The following is a 20,137-nucleotide window of genomic DNA, read 5'->3' on the forward strand; positions in this document are numbered from 1 at the left end:
TTACCATCTCATGGAGAATCAATGGTTCCGTCCCAGCCCTGAGGCTCTCTTGTGGAGTGCTGGGCTTCGGCTGGCTAGCACCCTGGCTCTCCTCCATCACCTTCTCAGCCTTTGGCTGCTTCTCTGCTTCCTTTGACACTTGAGAGCCCAGGGATACATGCAAGGTTTTCTTCTCCGCTTGGGTGCCTGGGTCCAGGGGAGGGCTTTGGCTACATTCTGCTCTCCCCGGGACTTCAGGTTCTGGCTTGGTGTCCTCGGTAGCTGCCTTCTTAGTAACAGAGCCTGTGAAGAGAATGTGAGTGGTCAGTACAAAGGGTGAACCTTCAAGAAGGATTTTCAGGGGCTGAAGAGATGGTTCATCAGTTAAGAGCACTGGCTGTTCTTCCAGAGGTCCTAAGGTCAATTCCTAGCAACCACATGGTGGCTCGCAACCATCTGTAATGGGATCTGATGCCGCAGTCCCACCTTGACACTCCCCTGCCCCTAGCCTTGCTTTATAGGAATGGGGGATTCTCTCACCTCACTGCCCCCTCATTCTTTATGCTTTCTCCCAATGTGGTTCCTGCCTCAGACCTCAGCAATCACCCACTCTGTTGGTTCTCGACTGGGAGCCATTTTGCTACAAATTTCCCCAGCCTCCCTGGGGACACTGGCAATTTCTGGAGAGATTTTCGGTTGTCACAGCATTGATTACAGCATAGCTGTTTAAATTTTCTGATGTCCCCCAGATGAGGTCATGCAACTGAACGTGTAGGCTGTGGAAGTTTTGTCTAGAGTGAAAGGCCTCTGAATATACATTAGCCAAGATATTCGAAATTGAATGGGTAGCGCATCTCAGATGTTTCTGGGCATGCTCAACTGTGGTGCATTGCTCGGCTTCATGGCAGTCTTGGTTCTGAACACTGTGTTACTGCCATGCCAGGCAACACCAATAAATACTGCCTGATGTACCTTGGTTCAGATCTGAGACTAATAAGAAGTACAGCATTTGGTGGGTTCCCCTCACCCCACTTGCTTTTTAAGACTTTTAGGGGAAATTACTTATTCCTCTACAAGCAAATGGAGATAATAATTATCTGGACCTCAGAAAGTTGTCGTGAAAAGTGAATTTATACATGTAGGACTCTTAGGTCATACCCAATAACAGAGGAGGCACTGAAAAGCATTGATGTTAACTGAGATAGAAGCATCCTGTTGGTTTGACTAACAGTAAGCCTTTCTTTCTTTCTTTTTTTTTTTAAAAAGATTTATTTATTTATTATATGTAAGTACACTGTAGCTGTCTTCAGACACTCCAGAAGAGGGCACCAGATCTCGTTACGGATGGTTGTGAGCCACCATGTGGTTGCTGGGATTTGAACTCTGGACCTTCAGAAGAGCAGTCGGGTGCTCTTACCCACTGAGCCATCTCACCAGCCCACAGTAAGCCTTTCTGTTGGGGTTCTCCATATTCCATTGTAGGGGGATTAAGTTAGACTGTTGATCAAATGAGTCTTGTAGTCCAGGCATTTGGGAGGCTGAGGCAGTGGGATCCTTGCTTGGAGACCAGCCTAGCTACAAGAGGAGAAGCCTGGATCAACAACAGAAACTCTTGCTCACTCTGGACACAGCAGACACTCTGTGAGCCCTGGTGTATGACCCAAGAAGATCTAATCTGGCTCACTCTGTGATGGTCAAACCTAAGGAAGGACTTCCTCATGGCTGGGTTTGCTAGCTCTGTTCTTTGCAGAGGTAGAAATGAGGAGGGATGGATGAATAATAAATACATCCAGAAACACAGATTTCTCAATTCCAGCTCTCTGACTCTGCATCCCATGACCTTTTCCTAGTCTTCTCACAGTATGTGGTGGTTTAAATAGGAATGGCCCCGTAGACTCATGTGTATGAACACTTGGCCCATGGGAAGGGGCAGTATTCCTTCTTGAAGTAGGTGTGGGCTTGTTGGAAGAAGTATGTTACTGTGAAGGTCGACTTTGAGATCTCAAGCTAGGCCTAGCCTGACAGTCTTCCTTCTGCTGCCTGTGGTTCTTGATGTCGAGCTCTCAGCTCCTTCTCTAGCACCATGTCTGCCTGCATGCTGTCATGATGATAATGGACTAAACCTCTGAAACTGTGAGCCAGCTCAGTTAAATGTTTCCCTTTTTAAGAAGAGTTGCTGTGGTCACAGTGTCTTTTCACAGCAATAGAAACCCTAAGACACTGTGTGTGCTAATAAAACAGTAAGTAACATTTAATGAGTATTTACTATATATTGGACACCACTCTGAGATCTTTGCATGTATTAACCAAATGTTGACACAAGTTTACAAATAAGACATGGTTATGGACGTCAGCATTTTATAAATTAAGAAGCTGCGGCCCAGGTTATTAACTCAGTGAAAATCTACAACAGAGCAAGGTTTGCAACAACCATTCTGGCCCTGGAGCCCACCATCCCTACCACTTCACCACATTGCCCTGCAAACGGTATTTAAGTCCAGTCAAACCTCGTGTTTTGTAATGGAAGGAGAGCCTTCTGCCCCTATTACCTGGAAAAGACTCAGCCCCCAGAGACTTCTCTTCTTCTGGCCATCCTCCACTCTCTGAACCTTGGAAAGAAAACTCTTCGAGGCTGGAGAGAGACTGTAGCTCTTTGGGGGGTGTCCTGCACGGGGTGCTGTTGGTACTGATGACGGCGGACACGCGGAGTGGCACAGACACGGCGAAGGGCTCGGAGATGTTGAGCGCCTTTCGCTGGTGGCGGGGTGAGGGTTCCATCTGGAACAGGCTGCTTGTGAAGACAGATTTGCCAGGACTGTCGCTGGAGGTGTAGAACATCCCGAGAAGCTTTGGGGCGGACTGCTCACTCTCAGGGTCTCCGATGGGGCGGAACACCTTCAGTTGCTCAGGCAGTGGCCGGATCTGACCGCCCACCTCGCAGCCCCCCTCAGCCCCGGCCGGCATCCCCTCCTGACCCCATTCACCCTCCTTGCTGAGGTCACAGGAGCTTCCGGTGCTGCTCGCATGCATTTTTGTGGCTGGAATGAAAAATCCCCCAGTGGTGACAGTTCGATTGAAATTTCCTTTGTTTTCTTTCCCTGGTGAAGAAGAGCAAGCTGTGGTTAGTAGCCTGTGTGTGCACAGACGGCGGAGCCTCTTTCCCAGAAACTTGTATCTGGACCTGATGGTTGTTTAACAAAATGTGGAAGAGATACTAGCAATTGTCCACCTAGGCTAGAGCTTCTAGAACAAATGTGCATCCTTGTTGTTTGGCAACTCACATGTAATCTATTCCAACAGGGACTACTTAGTGGATACCCAATTAATGCTGGTTGGTTTTTGACATAAAGTAGACACATTTGGGGAAGGGAACCTCTATTGAGAAAATGCCTCCATCAAACTGCCTAGAGGCAAGCCTGTGGGGCAAAAATCTTAATTTAGTGACTGATGTGGGAGAGACCAGCTCACTATGGGTGCTGCCACTCTGGGCAGGTGGTCTTGGTCTGCATAAGGAAGAAGGCTGAGCAAGCAAGCCACGAGGTGCAAGCTAGTAAGCAGCAACCCTCCATAGCCTCGGCCTCCAGGGTCCTGCCCTGACTTTCCTGAGAAAGTTGTAAGATAAACCCCTCCCTCCCCACATTGCTTTTAGTCATGGTGTTTTATCACAGCAATAGAAACAGACATCAGTCAGTGTTTACTGGTGTGAACAAGCCTATCATTTCAAAATGATGACGGATGCACTGTGAAGCTCACGGCCAGGAAACTCACAGATTCATCATCATCCTGGCATAAACCAGAGTTTGCCTCCTTCTGCCCAGGTTCCCTCTGTCTTAGGTTGCTGACCTTTAATGTGGTCCAATTTTGAGAGAAAAGTCTCTGTGGCTAAAGGAAGGCTAAAAAAAGGAAGAGGTTCTAGATTTTTGTTTTGGGATGAGCCAGGGAGGGTAAGCAGCTGGGGAATAGTTGTAGAATCTCACTGTGATGGTTTGAAAGAAAATTGCCTCCCCCACCCCCATTAGCTCATGTATTTACATGCTTAGTTCCTAATTGGTGGAATTGTTTGGGAAGGATTAGGAGGCGTGTCCTTGTTGAAGGAGGTGGGTAACTAAGGGTGGGTTTTGAGGTTTCAAAAGCCCATAACAGGTCCGAGTCCAGTCTCTCTCTGTCTCTGTCTCTCTGTCTCTGTCTCTGTCTCTCTCTCTCTCTCCTGCCTGTCAATCAGGATGTAAAGCTCTCAGCAACTTTCCTAGTACCATGCCTGCCTGAGTGTCATCATGCTCCCCACCGTGGTGCTAATGGACTATCTGAAACTGTAAACAAGTCCTTAACTAAATCCTTTCCTTTATAAGTGGCTTTGGTCACTGTATCTCTTCATAGCAAACAGAGCAACAACTCACCTTCCACAGGCACCGAACACAGTGAGTCCATGCTTTTAGCTGGCCGGATAGTAGCCTTTTCCACTAAAGATAAGAGAGAAAAAAAATCCCTGATGAATGCAAATTAAGAAGAAGCATTCAGAACAAATAGGCTATAAGCATATGAGAAAAATTTCCAGAAAGCCTTTTCATGTAGTGATATATTATATCCTTACAAAATTGTCCTCAACTCCACTCTACGTATCTTTACTCTCCTAATGGGGACTGACCTTATGACCAGAGGGCAGAGACAGGTTTTATTAATATTTTACAAATAAAGGTAAATTGTAATTTTGTCAAATGAGAAGTCTCGAATCCAGTTTAACTGCACAAAACGTGTTCAAGGAGTTGGAACAATAGCTTAGTCGTTAAGAGCTCTGCTCTTCCAAAAGACTTTGGGTTTGATTCTCAGCACTCAGATGGGATCTCATTACTGTCTGTCACTCCAGCCCAAAGAGATCTCATGCCCTCTTCTGGCGTCCCAGGGCACTGCATGAACGTGCATTCAGCAAACATCTGTACACACAAAGCAATAATATCATAAAAATGATTTTTAAAAAGTACCAAGATGAGCTCATGGGGTAGATTCTATGGGACCTGGGGAACCTGTCTTATGTGGTAGATTAGAGAGCAGGATTGTGGGCTGCAACCATATCTAGCAGCTCCAAGACCTTGGGACATCAAGGAAGAATGTCTCTGCTGTCACCGTCAGCTTTTCCCCAGGGGCTGTGCTCCAGGGAATTTGTAGACTGTTTGTCCCTCATGTGAATTCACCCACCAACATCACCAATAACCAGATCTCTACCAAACCTGAGTCTGTTCGAACACAGACTATGTACCTGGTATACTTCATGTGTCATTGTAGGCTTACCATAGATGGGGCTGAGGGAAAGTAAGTTTGAATGAGTTAAGAACCCAGTTCTTGAGTTTGATCCAAAGATGTCCACAGGATGAAAGCTTAGCTCTTCAGTACATCAGGGTTGGGAGGAGTTGGGCTCAAGGGGCAAAGGCCTCACAAATAGCTTAATGACTTTCTTGATGGGATTGGAGAGCTACGGGAGAATCTGCCTTCTCTTTCTCCATTCCCCCTGTATGCCTCCATTCTTCTTGCACCCCACACTGAAGCAGCACAAGAAGCTCACCAGAAGTCAAGGAGATGCCAGCATGGCCATGCTCTTAGACTGCCTGACCTGTAGAACGATGAACTACGGTTCTTCATAAGTTACACAGTCTCGGGGACTCTCTTGCAGCAAAGGAAGCAGGATTGGGACAGATATTCTTTACAGGTCAAGGTTGATAGGAGGAACAAGAGAACTTGGAAGCTAAGAAGGAGTATAAGACTTACACCATTAAAGTAAAATCTGAATTTAGATCCAGGTTTGAGTCTCACTCACTTCTGCCAGTTTGTGGCTGTGTAGCTTCAGATGTGCAGCCTTTCTTCCTTCTCTCTGTCTCTGTCTCTGTCTCTCTCTCTCATGTGTGTGTGTGTTTGTTTTTTTTTTTTTTCTTGAGACAGGGCTTCTCTGTGTAGCTCTGTAGCTCTGTAGACCAGCCTGGCCTCGAACTCAGAAATCTGCTTACCTGTGCCTTCTGAGTGCTGGGATTAAAGGCATGCACTACCACGCCCATTGGGTTATACCTTTTTCATGTATAAAAGACAATAGAGTTGTTAAGATTAAATGAGAAATGACTATGAAGCAATTGTGTTGTTCTAAATTGGAATAACTACTCAAAGTAAAAACCTAGAATAAATGCTAAGTAAAAATAGCACATAGTAGGTTCCAGACCAGCTAGGGGCTACATGGTGAGGACCTGTCTCACAAAACAAAACAAAACAAAACAAAACAAAACAAAACAAAACAAAACAAAACAAAACAAAACAAAACAACACAACACATACTGCTTATGACATTTAGGATTAACTAGAGCCTACTGCAGGGAAAGAAAGGAGCTTGTTCGACAAGAAGCAGTCAGAGTTGGCACTAACTCAAATTGGGTAATAACTCATGCCTGTTTTCATTCCCCTTTAAAAAAATTCCCCCTTTTTCTTCCCTTAGTCTAAACTCTCCACATCTAAGAGGTTTGGACTTAGACCCTTAGCCTCCTGAGCTCGGGGATTCTCTGTGACTCACACGGGAGGAGGATCGACCATGGCCTCCCTCAAGCTCAACCAAGAAAGACACAGAGTGCCTCCTCACTCTCAATAGCATGCCAAGAGTCTTACCCTCTGGGAGCTGATGTTTGTACAGGATCATAAACCGATTTATTATTCCGAAGCTGCCTCAGGGGCTAGGGGAAGGGGAAAGAAGCGGCCTGGCTGTCGTCCCTCCATCTGGGTACTCTGAGACGTGCTTTGTCTTTGTTTTCTATGTCTCTCCATCTCTGGCCTCCATGTGTTGACCTTAAGGGGCAGGGTCCAAGTAATTTCATAATAACCCTGAGTCAGCCCCCTCTATCCACTCAAACTCCAAGGCTTTCATCAATAGCTCCCAAGCATCCCAAGGTATCTTCTCTCTGCAGTAACTAAATGCTTAGGATCTGCTGGCTCAAGATTATACTTAGAGGATATTTTTGCCTGGGGTGTTGATCTGGCCTCCTGGAGGTGCCCCCCCCATAAGTCCTACTGTTTTAAAAAATAAAATCTTGTGTAAAGCAGGCTGTCTCTGAACTCACTATGTAGCCGAGGATGGCCTTAAGATCCAATTCTCCAGTCTCCACCTCTTAAGTGCTGAGATTCCAGGCATGTTTGTGCAGTACCGGGGCACTGAACCATGGGACTCCTGCATACCAGATAAGAACTCTACTGAGCTTCGTCCTCAACTCTCATCCGAGAGTCTTCTGGGAACCTCTGTGGTCTTGGTTCAGTCTGATGACTCCTTCACTCAAAGGTAACGCCTCTAGCTTCATGGCTTCTTCTGCTCAGGAGTTTATTTTGATATAAAACAAACTTAAATTGAAACCAGTGTCTGGAATTTGGTTCAAAGTTTATGCATCTGTGTTCAGTGACTACCTCATTTTTTTTCCTTACCCCCTCTGATTTGTTGAACTTTCTAAATGTGCTTAAACACGTCTTTCTCTCTGCTGCCAACCCAATAAACTCCTGATACAATTCACTGTTAATCAATTTTTAAAATGCCCCAAGGGGGTTTGGGAAATGGCTCAATAGATAAAGTGCTTGCTCTGCAACGTGACAGCCTGAGTTTGGATTCCCAGCATCCACAGAAAAGCCAAGACTAGCAGCATGCATCTGCAATCCTAGTGGCAGGGAGGTTGAGACAGATTGTATGTGTGTGGTGTGTGTGTGTGTGTGTGCGCGCGCGCGCGCACATGCAGAGTATGTGCATGTGTGTCTATTGAGAGGTGGGAGTTTCTGGTCATTCAGTCTAGCCAAAATTGTTTCTTCTGCAACCATGTCTCAAACAGAACAAAGTGAAGGACAATAGAAAATTGTCCTGGCATTAACTTCTCGCCTCCACATGTGTGGGCACGTGTACTTGCACACATATGTGTGCACACCCAAACATACTCCACATGCACATACAAAATTTTAATGTGCCCCTTGTCATGTAGATTTTAACATATTGTTTCCATATGTTAGTCCACCGATTCTCCCTTTATTATTCACACACACAGAACTATTGCAAACCTATGTGCCTCCTCCAAAGACCACACTGGAAAGTTACATTAAAGACTTCCATGGCCTATCTTTGAGTACAGATTTTGTTAGAATTGTGCCCATTAGCCACACTTCAGTTTTAGTTTCTAGAGTTCTGAGCAATGCTGCTTTGCCTAAAGCAGTTACTCTAGCTACAGTCACTCAGGCAACAGCCACTCAGGCAACAGTCACACTGGTAACAGTCACTCAGGCAACAGTCACTCAGGTAACAGATACTCTGGCCATAATAACTCTAGCCACAGCCACCCAGGCAACAGCCACTCAAGCAACAGTCACTCTGACAACAGTCACTCTGACAACAGCCACTGAAGCAACAGGCACTCAGGCAACACACACTGGCAATAGCCACTTAGGCAACAGTCACTCAGGCAACAGTCACTCAGGCAACAGACACTCAGGCAACAGTCACACTGATAACTGTCACTCAGGCAACAGCCACTCAGGCAACAGCCACTCAGGCAACAGTCACACTGGCAATAGCCACTCAGGCAACAGCCACTCAGGCAACAGTCACACTGGTAACAGTCACTCAGGCAACAGTTACTCAGGTAACAGATACTCTGGCCATAATAACTCTAGCCACAGCCACCCAGGCAACAGTCACTCTAAGCAACAGCCACTCAGGCAACAGCCACTCAGGCAACAGTCACTCTGGCAACAGCCACTGAAGCAACAGGCACTCAGGCAACAGCTAATCTAAGCAACAGGCACTCAGGCAACAGGCACTCAGGCAACAGGCACTCAGGCAACAGTCACTCAGGCAACAGTCACTCAGGCAACAGTCACTCAGGCAACAGCCACTCAGGCAACAGTCACACTGGCAACAGCCACTCAGCCAACAGTCACTCAGCCAACAGTCACTCAGCCAACAGTCACTCAGCCAACAGTCACTCAGGCAACAGCCACTCAGGCAACAGTCACACTGGCAACAGCCACTCAGCCAACAGTCACTCAGCCAACAGTCACTCAGGCAACAGCCACTCAGGCAACAGTCACTCAGGCAACAGCCACTCTAAGCAACAGTCACTCAGGCAACAGTCACTCAGGCAACAGCCACTCAGGCAACAGCCACTCAGGTAGCAGTCACTTGGGTAACAGACACTCGAGCAACAGTCACTGTCTTTAGGAGCCATGTGTATTGCCATCAGAGGGTCTCTCATTTTTACCCCTATATCCCACCATGTCTTGTCTGGCTTGGTTTTATTTCCAAGGTTCTAAGAGCTTAACCCAGTGGCTTTCAACCTTGGCTGGGTGGCAGAACTGCCTAGGGAGCCTTTTAAAAATCCTTGCCACAGACTGGAGAAACTGCAGTGGCTGTGAGCCACTCTCTAGGTGACTCTGAGACACACTGCTCTATCAGAAGACACCCCACGACCACAGCCACAGTTTGGTCCAGCACCTTGGATTTGAGCCTTTTGAAAAATCACCTGGGGTAAGTGAACCCTTCCTAATTCGAGAGCAAAGCATAGCATTTATTTCAGCTTTGTTCATTCACTTTGTTCTCTCTCCTGGGTTTTGTCTTTTTTATTCCTGGCCTCTTCCATTGTGTAACAACTCCTCTCTTTGATGTGTGTAGGCAGTCTCTCAGCACAGACTAGCAGTTTCCTGTCAGGTACTCACTCTTCAGTTCTGATTTCTTGTTTGTACACTTCCGCCATCCTTTGACACTCTGCCCTTGTCACTCGGGCTAGTTCTGCATTTTATGAAAGGTGTGCTTACCCCACAACTGTCCACAGAGGTCTACCCAGAATCCCATCCCCTCTGCTCTCTTCCCAGGGCTCTTGCACTTCTGAGGTTTAATCTCCATCTGTGCCAATGACTGGTTCAGAACCCAGGTCAATCAGCCTTGCCCTGTGATCCAGTGATGGCTACTGAGATGCAAGGCAGGACACTGATGACATTTCTTCTGCCTTTGGGGACAGTAATGCTCAAAGAGAAAAGCTGCCTTTAATAGCCACAGAAAAGGAAGGCATTTTAGGATGGCAATGACAGAAAGGGGACAGAAGAGTTGAGGTGGGCACGAGGCAATGAAGACACTCTCAGTTAAGTTACCCAACACCTTCTCTGCCACTGAACTGGATTTATTTTTATTTATAGTCAAAATTGCTGTGGCTGCTGTCCACCATACATCCTTCATCATGCAACTGGCGAACTCAACTCAGGTGTCTCATATTTCTATTTTCTGTTCCTTGTTGTGAAATTATCACTTAGCCTGGATAAAGAATTTAGAGCTATTACCTCTCATTTTCCCTATAGGGACTCATTTCCTCCTAACACCAACTGAATATTTCAAACATTCATAAATGTTATGGACTTTTCTAAACCCACCACCTAGTTTCAACAGTTGTTGGCGTCTTTCTGCATATTTGATCTGTTTGTTTTATACCTATTCTTCCTTAAATCATTTGAAAGCGAGTTTTGATACTTTGACACTTCATCTTAAATCCTTCAACTGTAGCATACACCTTCTAAGAACAAACACACGCTATAAAATGTAATAATTCCTCAGCGTCACCTAGTAGCCAGTGCATACCCACAGTTTCCTATCTGCCCTCAAAGGTGTCTTTGTAGCTCTTAAAAAATACAGACCGACAGACATCAGACAGATGGACAGACAGACAATCCAAACGAGATTTGTTTGATCCTTGTATTTGTGCATTCACATCTTGCATAAGTCATTGTAGAAGTTTTTCTTGTTCTTCCTTTCCTGACCCAATATTCAGAATGCATCAATTAGATTTGAAATTAGAGTTCCATTTCCTTGATTCCTCTTTTAATCAATTTCTTTTCTTTGCTCAGAAATAAACCCGTGGGGAAGAACTCCACTTAAGATCACTGCTCTCAAGGTGAAGGCACAGGCTCTCCTTAAGCTGCATTCCAACTAGTAGAGAATAGCTATTTGGGAAAATTATGGAAATAACCAGTGCAGGAAAGACCTGATAAAGGCTGTTGAATTACATGACACACGGTGCTTTAACCAAGTAACCTTAACCAACCTCACAGACAATAAGGGATTGACATCATGTACCTTGGACATGGCCCAGAGGCACACAGAGCATAGCCTTTGTAGATTGAAAAACTTCATAAACTTCAATCTAACCACAAGCAAACCTCAGACATGCCCACATAGAGTTCTACAAAATCTCCAAAGTATCGTGTTCAGAGAAACTGAAGAAAGGTTCCCCCTTGGAGGAGACTGAAGATAGATGACAACCAAATGAAATATTAATTCCAGGTTTGGGCTTAGACCAGAAAAGGACATTAGTGGGACAACTGGCTAAGTGTGAATTTTAAGATATGCAAATTAGTTAATAGTATTAAAATTATATTTTTGATTTTGATAACAGTTGTGAAAGATGTTAGCATTAGGGGGTTTTATGGATGCTGTAGATGTTTGTAAGTAAAATGTCATCATTATCACCGTTATCATCATCATCTTCTTCCTCATCGTCTTAAAAAAACAAAACTCAAGTGAATCTGAAAGTTTCCTTTCTGGCCTGGTTAATTTGCTGTGATCAAATGTGCAACTGGGCTAAGGACACAGCACAAGCGCATGGCACGCATGGTGCCGATTCTCACCCGACAGCCTCTGGCCTCTCACGAACACACTCCCGTTTCTACTCAGCTTGGACTTCGAGTCCGATCCAGAACGTCCCAGGTTAAATATTGATTTCCACTTCTTTGATTTGCTGGAAAGCTTTCTCCTGAAAGAACCAAGTCGTACACACACGTTAGCGGAGCATTTCCAGGCAGTGTTTTGTTTTGAGACAGGGTCTCAAAAAAAAGTAGACCAGGCTGGCTTGAACTCATGATCACCTCTGCCTCACTGTTTGGAGGGCGATTGCAAAATTGAGAGAGAGAGAGAGAGCGTTACAACTATAGTCTCAGTCATGAGGGGGCTCTGGTATTTCTAGAAGTTTCCCTCTAAAATCCAAGTTGTACCTGACTTTAGCCTGTCTGAGGGAGGCCTTGGGTGATCAAACACATCAACGCAAAGACCCTTTTCTTTAGAACTACAGCCAAAGTTTGTCATCTCTCAGATGCAGTGGTGGGAGGCCAACAGTGGGACAGAGGTCAGTAGGATGGTCAGAGCCCACAAGCCACACAGTTCTGAAATCTGGCAGAACGTCTATGAAGCACTGCAGTCCTGCCTCTCCACACATGCTGAACATTTTTAAAAAAGAGATGTAATCAAGCCAGCAGTGGTGGCCACGCCTTTAATTCCAGCACTTGGGAAGCAGAGGCAGATGGATCTCTGAGTTCAAGGCCAGCCTGGTGTACAGAGTGAGTTTTAGAACAACCATGGCTATGTAGAGGGACCTGCCTCAAGCAAAAAAGCAAACAAACAAACAAACAAACAAACAGATTAAGACCATAAGACCTTTTTAATATTTAACACACTATAGACCTTTTTAAACATTTCAGACCACAGACCTCAGGTCTGTGCTTTCTGCCCCATGGCCATATGGCTAGGACATGTATAAGTAACACAGTAAAACAGATAAAAACAGCAAAAGTGTCTGTTTGGGTGCTGCCAAGGAAAGCTGTGGTTTGCCAGCTGGCCTCAGTGGTCACTGTAAAGAAAAGCATAAGGTCCAGTATGCCTCTTGCCCAGCCTTTTACCAGGCTGCTTGGCTATGGAGATGGAGATGAGGCTTGGTGATAGAGCAACTGGGCTGGCTCATGAGAACCTAGTACCACCAGGGGGCACCACAGAGGCAACTCCTGCTTCCGATCCACCCAGCCAGGCTCTGGCTCCAAGTTCAGGTTTGAAACCTTGTAACCCATCATTTTGTCAAGGAGCCTTTTCTCTATAGGTCTGGGTCTCAGCTTTAGGACGTCTTTACAATCAGTTGGAGACACGTCTGCATACTTGTTGGTTTCTATTGCATTTGGCTGGATAGTTTAAGGACTTAGCCTTGATGTGTATCATATGGAGTTGCATATAGTAAGCTAGTATAGCGCTGTGGCTGAAAGCAGAGACAATGCAGGAGATGGTCCCTCTGAAGTGCCGTTCATCCCTGGGAAGGAGGTTTATTCTGTATGGCTTTAGAGAGGGGGCAGTGTGTTTAGTTCTAAGAGGGTACAATCTGATAGCTCTAGAAAACAGAGTCATCAATGACTCCGATATTTCTAGAAGTTTCCCTCTAAAATCCAAGTTGTACCTGACTTTAGCTTGTCTGGGGATTCACTGGGTAATCAAACATGTTAACACAAAGACCCCTTTTCTTCAGAACTACAGCCAGGGAACTTTCCCCAGGGAAGTCGAAACTTGCCACCACTGTCACAGGACTCCTCTAGTTATCCAGGGGAGCAGACATCTTCCTCTCTAACCAGCTTGCTGTCTTGGGGGTGTCTTGGGGGAGTCAATTACTAAACAGAAAGCATGACACAATCCAATGAAAAGGTACCTTCACCTACACCCTCTAAAGGGTCAGGACTCTCGCTTCAGTCACTGCCTTCTTTCATGGTGGGACAAGTGGGTGGCTAGAGAGACTAAGGTTGGAGTGGAAGAAGAAACAGAGAGGATACTAATGATGACTTGTTTTCGAGTGGAGATGCTTCAATCAATAAAGTGCTTGCCACTTAGCATGAAGACCTGAGTTGGATTGATATCTCATGTAAAGAAGCTGAGCAGGGGTATGTGCATGTTATCCCAGTGCCTAGGAGACATAGGATTAGCCAGCCTAGCCTATTCTACAAGCCCCAGGCCCAGGATGGACCATGTTTTGGTTTTTTTGAAAGGTGGTTAGCTCCTGATAAACAAACAAGTTGCCCCATGGCCTCCTACAGACCTGCACATGCATGTCCACACGAACACACACATGTGTATATACTGACAGACACAGAAAGGAGTGTGTGTGTGTGTGTGTGTCTAGTAGGCTGAGAAGAAGTAAGGAAGTCAGAAATGCCATTCCCAAGTGCTGCCAGCAAGGACCCTCTGACAAGAGTGGCCCCCATTTGTCATCTTGTGTTCCGGCATAGGCTAATTTCCATGCCGTTTGCAGTGTCTCGTGGGGGTGGTGTCAAACCCTCATTGCCAACTCACATTTGTAAACTCCAGGCCTGTTTTGTCTACGCCATGGAAGAAGAGACCCATAATTCACTTGGGTCTGTGGTAGGAGATAAGAGTTCACAGTAAGTCTGGGGCAGTGGAAGAAGCCATCCCTACTGAGGCTGGTGAGAATCGTGGGGACTGGAAAATTCCTTTGTACCCAACTTGGGCTGCGCCCAGGTTATCATACTGTCATCACTCATGGCCCTGAGACTGGACACCTCACTCCTTTGTCCCCCTTCCCTCCCCAAACCCTTCAGAGTTCTGAAGAATGGCAATTACTTGTTATCTGGTAACTCAAGGACGGTGTGGAAGGGAGGAGGGACGATCTCGGGCAGGCTGTTCTCTCGTCTTTCCTTCCTAGCAGGGTGGTTTGTCGCCAAGCTTCGGGCCTGAGCCTCCTCCAGGCTTACCAACTTCATGGGCAGGGACAAGGCTGGCAAGGTCAGGCTCTTTGTGATGGTACGGCTTTCTGTAAAGCAAAGGAAAGAGTTTGGCTTGGGAGCATATTTAAGCTCTAGGCCTACTCAGGTCTCTTGTCTACAGCCCTTCCACTTGAACTCCTTGGCAAGGGGCGGCATGCCAGCTTTGGTTTGGGGAGTCTGGGGCAGAGGTTGTACACAGGAAACTGTCAGTTTTCCTGCCCATAGTGGGTGGAGGACCTGGAGGGGCACCAGGAAGTCATTGCTTTCTGTACTTTCCATGGAGTGACTGTTGATATACTCATTCATTCATTCCACAAATATTTATTGAGCACTTACCGTGATCTAGAGTTACAGCAATGGTTCTTTAATCCTGAAAACTCTGCTAAGGACTTTGGTCAGATAAGAATTTGGCTTAACTCAGATAAGATGAAGTAGAAGGCTGCCCCTCACCTGCACAACTGAGGAACACAGGCTCTAAGGCCATGGATGGGTGGAACCTACTTTTCCTAGGCTTCTGTCTCTGAAGGGACAGATCATCAATATACTGTGTTATTTCCTCAGAGAGAGGTGGCTCTTCCCTCAGTATGTCCTTGTCTTGTAGTATTTGTATTGTATCCACTTGTCCCTCCTCCATGGCATTCCTTTTAGGATGGCAGTGATGAAGGAATGGTTCTAATTAATTAATTAATTAATTTCATGTATATCAGTACACTGTAGCTGTCTTCAGACACACCAGAAGAGGGCATTAGATCTCATTACAGATGGTTGTGAGCCACCATGTGGTTGCTAGGAATTGAACTCAGGACCTCTGGAAGAGCAGTCGGTGCTCTTAACTGCTAAGCCATCTCTCCAGCCCCTCTGCCAGTGGTTCTAAACTTGAGGCACAATAATATCCTCATTCTACCAAAGGACGTTTGGCAACATCTGGAGAAATTTTGTTTTCTTTATTTTTTGTTTTGTTTTTGTTTTTGAGATCGGTCTCATGTAGCCCAGACTGGCTTTGAATATGCTATGTAACCAAGGATAAGTTTGAACTCATGATCCTCATGCACTCATCTCTACAGTGATATGTGTGTGTGTGTATGTATATGTGTGTGTATATGTGTGTGTATTGTATATGTATATATATGTATGTGTGTGTATGTATATGTGTGTGTATGTATATGTATCTGTATATGTGTGTATATTGTATATGTATATATATGTATGTGTGTGTATATGTGTGTGTGTATGTGTGTGTATATGTATGTGTGTATGTATATATGTATATGTGTGCATGTATATATGTGTATGTATGTATATGTGTGTGTATGTATGTATGTGTATGTATATATGTATATGTGTATGTATATGTGTGTGTGTATGTATATGTGTGATATATGTGTGTATGTATATGTGTGTGTATGTATGTGTGTATGTATATATGTATATGTGTGTATGTATATATGTGTGTGTATGTATATGTGTGTGCATGTATGTGTGTGTATGTATATATGTATATGTGTGTATCTATATATGTGTGTGTATGTATATGTGTGATATATGTGTATATGTATATGTGTGTGTATGTATATATGTATATGTGTGTATGTATATATATGTGTGTATGTATATGTGTGTGTATGTATATGTGTGTGTATATGTATATGTGTGTGTGTGCGCGCGTGTATGTTATATGTGTGTATGAGTGTATGCCATGCGTGTACAGGTGCCCTTAGAGGCCAGAGGAAGGTATCAGGTGCCTTGAGCTAGACTTACAGGCAGTTGTGGGCTGCTAGAAGCCAATTCCAGTCTCTTGGGAGAGCAGCAAGTGCTTCTATCCACTGAGCAACCTCGATAGCACCCCTGAGGACATTCTGATTATTACAGATGATACTGGCACCTTGTATCTGGGGCACTTTCTTGATTGGTGATTGACATGAGAGAACCCAGTCCATCGTGGATGGTGCTACCCCTAGGTAGTTGCTTTTGGGTGCAAGAAGACAAGCTGAGATAGCCGTGAGGACCAAGCCAACAAACAACACCCTTCCAGTGGTCTCTACTGCAGTTGCTGCTTGCAGGTTCCCGCCTTGAGTTCCTTCCCTGCAAGCTCTCCTCCTCAAGCTGCTTGTGGTCACGGTGTTTATTACAGCCATAGAAAGCAAACAAGGACACCTTCTCTGCGTGCGCTCTCACGAACAGCACTGACAGCAGAGGGGGAACTTCTTAGACTCACACTTTAGACTGTTTAGATCAGAAAGTCCAGGCAAGGAGCTCAACAATCTGTGTTTCCACAAGCCCATCATTAGGTGACCAACAGTGACAGACACTTACGTTGGAAAATCACTTTGAAAAACCAGTGGTCACTGAGGCAATTTGATTGACCAGGTTTCTGATTTTTTTTTTTTTTTTAATAAAGGTATGCTTCCTGCCTGATCCAGCGCAGGATAAAGTACTCAGGAAACAGTCCCATAGAGCATGTTCCGGATCTACATGTGAGTGTAGACATACAGCCTTTGTTCACCAATGACTTCAAGGGGGAAGACAGAAGCCTCTTTTAAAACCATAAGGCGCTAGTGAAAACCGGAGGGAAACCTAAGGAGAAAGAATGCTGCCCCGTACCTTTACACGATAAAGAGCTTACTAGAAAGGGGACATTGCCTACCCCCATTCCAGGGAGAGGCCATGTATGCACCTGATCAGAAACATGCTAAATCCTCAGGCAAGGGCCCCAATCAGTGCATCATACAGATACATAGCTAATACTGTCATGGTGGCTGGAGTCTGTACCACCAGAACAGTGAAGTGCCACAGATACCAACACACGGCAGTCGGTACGTAATCCGATACTCAGAATTATAACCAAACCTCCCCCCACTTACTTGTTTGAGACAGAGTCTCACGTAGCAGCGCAGCTGGCCTCAGGCTCTCTGGGTAGCCAAGCCTGACCTGGGACACCCACTTTCCCTGCTTTCTGTTCCCATACTCCCTTATTTGGGGGCTCTCTGGTTAGGGCAATAAGGGAAGCTAAGTTTGCAGGGAATGTGCCAGGGGGTGGGGAGCCATTACCATCCTGCTGCAGAGCCCCTGGAGCACCGCCGTTGAAGATTTGATCAGCGTGATTTAATATGAACTCAATCACCACCTGCTGGACCCGGACTGCCAGAAACGCCGCATCTCCATTGCAAATAGTGGCTTCGATTTTCTTACTCCTGCATGGAAGAAACATATTCAGAGCGAGTCCGCCTCACAACAGGAGGTAGTGGGGATGGCCTGTGAGCCTTTAATTTTTCACGACCAATCAGAGAGAATCTCCCAATGGTGGTGAAGCCCAACCCACTGACTAGACTGGATCACTGCTGCATGGTCCACGTTACAGGACTATATACACTGCCCATCAATATACAGAACTGACTTCTTTTGACTTCATGGGATTCACTCCTGTCTTTACTCAGGTGTCCCATGGATCAAGTCATTGCCTGTGATTTCCATGAAGCAGTTGATTCAAGTTATAGCCACCTGTCGTCTCACCACAGCAAAGAAAAGACAATGAACTTCAGAGCCCCTAAAAGCCTTTTCAAGAAGTGGTAACATACTGACCCATATCTTTAGCCACACTGGGGTAAAAGCCAACAAATGTCTTTAGAACCAGAGTTTCCAAGGGAGCAGGCCAAGAGCTTAAGACCTTAACGGCAGTTTCAAGCTGTATGTGCTATAAAAAGATCACTCAGCCATGCCGTCAAGTGCTTTATCTCTGGAGGACCCAGGCTTTGCTGCTCTGAGCCCATGGGGTGGTAGTTACCTGAGGAGGTTTGGGGCCCACACCAGGGCCAGGTTCCTGGCGTGCATGTTGGTCTTGCTGCTGAATGAGGCGATGTGGGCCAGGTGTCGAATCAGGTATTCCAAGGTCCTGAAAGAGTTTGTTTGTTCAATTAATTTTTGGAAAAGTAAGAAATATCAGTGCCTATGTGAAGTCTGCCATGTGGAGGTCATACCCAAGTTGGGATGAAGGAGTCTCTGTCTTATGAACTTTGAAGGAACACTGGGGAGAGATCAAGATTGATGAAGGGCCACTTCCTTGACTCCAGGGCCACTGACTCAGGATGGGGACAGATGTCAGCACTGTAAGATGTCAGATGAAACTGTAGGTCCAGGGACAGAAACAGAGCATCACAGGCCACAGGCCCTGAGCTCTTAGTGACAACTTGCTTCTTTCTCACCCTGGGGAAAATTCACTTTCCCACAATCTTCAAATAGGTTCTCATCTCGATTCTCAGGGATAGCTGTCAAGCTAAAGGCTAACTGGGTTCTTGTCAATGGACCTGTTTCACAAACGAACGTTTGTATGGGCCTGTTTCACAACGTTTGTTGACTTTAGGATGTTCTTTGTAATACCACATCAAATTCTGCTAACTCTGGGAAAGTTAGTACCACTCCCGATAATCTGTATGAATAGAAAGGATGGGGATGATGTCTGGGATAATCTTAAGATGCTCACGAGTCATAGTCATCCCCAGATTTAAGGTTTGGAAACCTGGCTTTCCAAAGGCTTCTTTGTAGTATAATTCAGCTTATAAACCAAAGCTATCACTGTGAGGCTGGCTTGTGTGACTGTGATGACATTCTTTGGTACTCTGATGAGTACCCTGCAAGTGGAAGCAGGTTGTCCTCGGCTACCAACATCCCTGGTTGGACACCCGCTCATCCTGATAACACTGACTGCTCATTAATTTCCAAAACGCCTCCAGGAAAGCCACCATCCATATGTCCCTGCCTCCTGGATGTTTTACCACACGGAGTCTGAGCGTTTCTTACCTATAATGGGGTGGGGGAAGCTCCAGGATAACATTCTGGATTCTGGCCAGCTGGCCTTCTTCTGGGCGATGAGACACTGCTTCCTGTGGAGAAGAACATGAAGTACCCAGTGAGCATCCAGGAGCCAGGACCCTTCCTGCATGTCCCGGTCTTATTCAGGACTCAGATCTTCCAGCCTTACAACTGCACCTGCAGATCCTGTCCCAGAAGCACTGGTGTCTGTGTCAACGGCAAGCCACATGCCCTTTCTGAGTTTCAGAGTCAAGGGTCTTCACCTGTATGCACACAGGAGTGGGTGGGTCTCTGAGTGCCCTCAGAGGTTGTTTGGCGTCTGAGAAAGAACGTACAGGATTGAAAGGTATCCTGCATGGCAGAGAGTCATAGACGCTCACATTCAGAGAGACAGCACAGGGACACACGTCTACTCAGTCCCTTTGGGTGTGAACAGCTATATACTTGTCACCTAGCCTGTGACTATTCCATGACTCCTAGTCCTCAACTGCTGCCTGTTTTGTCTGCCAAAAGGCAGAGAAGACGTGCCTTTCTTATCAGGGACAAGAGTTTTGTCCCCAGGATCTGGCGGCCTTGCTCTGATTTGCTATCTGCTTATATCCTGTGTGGGCATCTTGTTCCCGGCAGTCCAGGGCCTTGCAGGGGAGGCAGGAACACCATGAGGACAACGTGATGACAGGCTGGCTCATGTCCATCTCTCGCTGGCCCTAGGCTGCCTCGTGACACAAGCATCCCTAACGATTCTTCAATTCCAGCCCTGTTTCCTATCTTGAGAATATAT

At 45.9% G+C, this 20,137-nt stretch overlaps 1 protein-coding gene across 1 annotated transcript in view; it reads right to left on the bottom strand.

Moving 5' to 3' along the window:
- Positions 1–20,137, bottom strand: part of Arhgap31 (Rho GTPase activating protein 31) — a 114,986-nt gene that overhangs the window by 8,554 nt on the left and 86,295 nt on the right. The window contains exons 4-11 of the mRNA XM_021185031.3: positions 19,345–19,427; positions 18,332–18,439; positions 17,599–17,741; positions 14,408–14,597; positions 11,650–11,774; positions 4,377–4,439; positions 2,529–3,077; positions 5–282 (exon numbers count right to left, since the gene is read on the bottom strand). Of these exons, the coding sequence (XP_021040690.1) occupies positions 5–282; positions 2,529–3,077; positions 4,377–4,439; positions 11,650–11,774; positions 14,408–14,597; positions 17,599–17,741; positions 18,332–18,439; positions 19,345–19,427 (1,539 nt within the window). The remainder of the gene's footprint in view (positions 1–4; positions 283–2,528; positions 3,078–4,376; positions 4,440–11,649; positions 11,775–14,407; positions 14,598–17,598; positions 17,742–18,331; positions 18,440–19,344; positions 19,428–20,137) is intronic.

Source organism: Mus caroli, unplaced genomic scaffold (genome assembly GCF_978045245.1).
Source record: "Mus caroli unplaced genomic scaffold, Mus_caroli_1 scaffold_17, whole genome shotgun sequence".
NCBI lineage: Eukaryota > Metazoa > Chordata > Mammalia > Rodentia > Muridae > Mus > Mus caroli.